Source organism: Papilio polytes, unplaced genomic scaffold (assembly GCF_000836215.1).
Source record: "Papilio polytes unplaced genomic scaffold, Ppol_1.0 DF821289.1, whole genome shotgun sequence".
Classification (NCBI taxonomy): domain Eukaryota; kingdom Metazoa; phylum Arthropoda; class Insecta; order Lepidoptera; family Papilionidae; genus Papilio; species Papilio polytes.
In genome coordinates this window covers 5,862,568-5,866,969 of record NW_013527915.1, presented here as the reverse complement: position 1 = coordinate 5,866,969, position 4,402 = coordinate 5,862,568, and the positions used below count along the sequence as shown (strand labels likewise).

Below are 4,402 nucleotides of genomic sequence, written 5' to 3'. Positions count from 1 at the left end.
CCTGCTGGCACACCGCCTCCAGCGCCGCCAGGCACACGTGCGCGCCGCGCGACCGCGCTCCCAGCCCGCAGATCACACTGATACATACAAAGAATGTCAAGCTATACTAACCACTAATATTACATGTGCGAAAGTTTAGATGGATGGATGTTTGATAGAATTTGTAGCTTAAACTGCTGAACTGATCTCAATGAAAAATGGCATAGACGTAGAGCGTGGACCGGAAGAACACATAGGATACCTAATTCTCTTTTTTCAATTCCTCGCGAACGGAGTCGCGGGCGAAAGTTAGTAAGATATATTATCTCACCATCAGATCACTATATGTCCCTACGCAGGAACTCGGCGTCTTCCTTAAGGGGTGATTAAGCCTTAATCAACCAACCTGGCCTACTGTGTGTTGGCTGATACACACATGTCTTTTAATTTGCTACTCCTAACTTAAGAAAGCATCCGAACCTCTCGTTGAGGACGTACAGCTGGTGATGGTAATGATGATGATAAGATAATAGTACCAATTCATGAAACGAAAGAAAACACGTTTTATAAAATGAGATGACTTCAGAAGATTGACCTATGATGTAAATAAAGTTACATAAGTGAAGAAGAAGGTTAAAATTATGAGCTACCCTATCTATCAATAAAAAACTTACCCTCGTGCATCTTTTCTCCAGTGCGGCGAATACATCCCATTAAAAGCTGGCACAAAGCAAATAGAACTGTCTTCGTCGTCGCTTACTTCAGCTGCCTGCGTCTCTGAATCACTTAGATCGTTTATAATTTCTAAGCCATTTTTCAACCACTGCAACATGTCCCCAGCAACCGCTACGGAACCTTCTAGAGCGTATGTGGGCGGAGCGTCTGGACCTAGTTGGTACGCTACAGTCGTTAGCAGGCCATTTTGTGAGTGTACTATGGACTCTCCTATAAACAAATTATATTAATACATTAACATAAATTATTAATTAATTATTATATTATTAATTATATTAACATAGATTACACAATTTAAACAGTGGTGGTTTTATATCATGCAATAGTAGACATTATTAGGGAGATAATTCATTTGTCTATCTATAGTATTCTAATACATCTTCTTATTCTTCCTGTCCCATGTCCTAAAGTGTACTATAGAATATGTAGTAATGAAAATTTTAAACCAGATATACAACTATTTTAAATAATACTATTGTTAGCTTTTTAATTATTTTTGATGTATTCTGTATTCTTAAAAGTTATTTGTTAATCTGTGCTATTTATCAATACATTTATCTTTGTTTAAAACATTATTGTTAGGAAAATATTAGGAAACGGAATTTATAAAATACATGGCAATGAGTGGCTCGGGTTCAGTTGGTCTCGGCGCTCAGTCGCCAACAAGCTCAGGGTTTTCCTAGTTGTCAGCATGGAACGTTATATATATGCGTTGTCATATTGGAGTTCAGTTTGTGTGTTTTAAAATATTTTACAAGTATTGTTTATATGGCCATCCGTCTATAATTTAAAGGAAGTCATTTGTGGAAATATCTAACACTATGATAATACTGGAGGATGTCTTTGACAATTTCATAATGAAGTAAAACAATAGAAGGGTAAAACTGGTACCTGTGTTATACAACAAGAAACATCCTGTACCGAAGGTACACTTTGCTTGACCAAATCTCATACAATTTTGTCCAATTAATGCAGCTTGTTGATCGCCAAGGCACTGAAATCATTGATAAAATATTATAAACCTACATTTATTTAAATAGTAGTTTATGAGTATCGGAGAGAATGACATGAAATATATTCTTCTCGTATGAACTTAAGACTGATCACTTGTATTTCATATTTTATTTTAATTAAACCGGAGAGAATGAGAATAAACTTTAAAATAGTATATTAAAATTACCCCAGCTATTGGTGTTCCAAGGAGAGGTCCAGTTGAAATGTAGCCATATATTTCGGAGGAACTTTTTATCTTTGGTAATATTTGTACTGGTATATCAAAAAATCTTAATAGTCTCTTATCCCACTGCAAGCTGCGTAAAGACATAAGCTGCGTGCGCGAGGCGTTGGTGACGTCAGTCGCGTGTACGCCGCCATTGCTGCCTCCAGTCAGATTCTGCAAATACAAGGTTCAGTGGTTTTACAGATTATAATAAAATAGACAGAATTATAATCAGTAGGCATAAATATTTACCTGATGTCATGAGACATCCCTCAATACTTTCATATTTCTGGTAATTTACATAAGACCTATGGATTTTTTAATGAATAATAAAAATAGTATAGATAAACAATTAAAAATAATCTTACCCAAATGAGCCAAGAATCGACTGTTCCTGCCATACATTCTCCTTCTGCAACTGCTTTTTGTACAACACTGACATTTTGTAGTAGCCATTTTAATTTAACTGATGAAAAATATGTAGACAATGGAAGACCACTAGTTTGAGCCACAGCATGGACACTTTGTGCCCCCTTTGTTTTGATTAGATCATCCACAATCTTTGCTGTTCGTACATCTGACCACACTGGAAATGTTAATAATTTTATCTTAAATAAAAACAAAATGGAAACATTAAATAAATAACTTGAAACATAAGAAAATTACGCAAAAACATATTGCTTGAAATCATGTAATGTCAATCATGTTAATAATAGAAGAAAAAAAAATACAAATTATGGTTTTACCACTTTTTCTTTCAAAGATGTGTTATAAAACATTTTAATTTGTATTACTTTACCTATAGCACTGTACAGAGGTTCCCCTGTCACAGAATTCCATACTATTGTTGTTTCCCTTTGATTAGTTATCCCAATCCCCACAACATCCTCAGGGTCAATGTCCAATTTTTTAAGATTGTCAACAGTTACCTGTAACATAGTAATCATACAGTTATAATAAAGTATATAGTTCTTTAAGTATTAGTTTGGTCAAAGGATTATAGTTTTAAACATATTTATCTCACCTCAATACATTCTAAAACTGCATTTAAAATTTCTAAAGCATCTTGCTCTATCCATCCTTCTTGTGGGCTGAAGCGCTTTAAGGTTACTTGATGATAGGTTAATACTTCAGATGTGTTAGCTGCAAATACCTGAAACATATAATACAACTCAAATGTCGCATTTAATTTATAAAGATGTATTCTTAATAACAATGCAAATATTTTTGTTTCACTTACCAAAAATTTCACATTTGATGTTCCTTCATCTACAGTTCCTATTAATGGACCAAATTTTCCGAATTCTCGCATATTATATGTTGACTACATTTCGAATCATTAAATTAAGACTGGGATTGTAACTTTCGGTTTGTGGATATATGTATAACATTACAAAATCAGTGATAAAGTATATCAAAATGGTAATTGACATTTGTCAATGTCAGCTGATTTTGACTTTAACTTTTTTTAAAAGATTTTAGACAAGTTGATAAATAACATAGATTCATTTTCCATTTCATTCTAGTAGGTATTCTGAATGGTTAATTTTTTTACACTCAAAGGCAGCTATTACAAATAATAATAAGTGGTTTAATTAAATATATGACAAAAATTAAAGATTTACTTTAATTTTTAAAGGAAAACCAACTTGACAGCTCATGTTAGAATGGCTGCAAGATGTTTTCGTTTGCTTTTGCAGAATTTTGTAAATTGAAAGTAAATTGAAATATGAAAAACATAACCTATAGAACAATTTTTGCCTAGTCTAAACTTGGTCGAAACGTTATGTATTTCACGTTAAATTTGTTTTTACAGTAAATGTGGTGCTCTTTATAAAACATGATTCAAAAACTTAAATTCGTCATATCCGAGAAGGATAATAACATGGATATTGTCTTGGAGGAAACCATTTCTGATCCTGCACTTTTATACAAATCGTTGGACGAATTTAGGCTTAAAGTTAATGAAGCGTTAACAAAACTTATAGAAGAAAGTGGTGATATTGGTAACTAAGTTTTTATAAAATAATCGACTTACTAAACTAATGAATTTAATATTTTTTACAGCTGAAACTGTTATAGAATTTTAAATCAAGAAATTAAACGAAGACCAATAAAGAAACGTTAATTTAAGAAAAAGGATGATTTTAGAGATAAGAACTTATTTTTATATGAATCATATTTTACATTATTACTTGTCAAAATTATTGTACACCCAAAATATTATTTTTATTGTTAACAACTCAATATAAAATAAGGTTAAGGAAAAATTGTATAAACCTTTGTAATTATATACCATAGGTTGTCATTGTTATCTTAATATTTCCAGAAGAAGGTGTTGAAGATTCAAACAGCGAAAATGAGGATGAAGAAGAAATAGAAAAAGCATCACTCAATCATAAAAGGAAAAAGAAAAAAACGTGATTAAACATCTTAAGGAGACTAGTTTGTTGTATTAATATTTTTAAT

At 32.2% G+C, this 4,402-nt stretch overlaps 1 protein-coding gene across 1 annotated transcript in view; it reads right to left on the bottom strand.

Moving 5' to 3' along the window:
- Positions 1 to 3,381, bottom strand: part of LOC106109377 (glycerol kinase-like) — a 4,800-nt gene extending 1,419 nt beyond the window's left edge. Inside the window, 8 exon segments of the mRNA XM_013290851.1 lie at positions 6 to 77; positions 654 to 924; positions 1,606 to 1,708; positions 1,895 to 2,107; positions 2,302 to 2,519; positions 2,733 to 2,862; positions 2,958 to 3,086; positions 3,174 to 3,381. Coding sequence (XP_013146305.1) covers positions 6 to 77; positions 654 to 924; positions 1,606 to 1,708; positions 1,895 to 2,107; positions 2,302 to 2,519; positions 2,733 to 2,862; positions 2,958 to 3,086; positions 3,174 to 3,245 — 1,208 coding nt within the window. The 5' untranslated portion in view covers positions 3,246 to 3,381.
- Between the last annotated feature and the right edge of the window lie 1,021 nt (positions 3,382 to 4,402).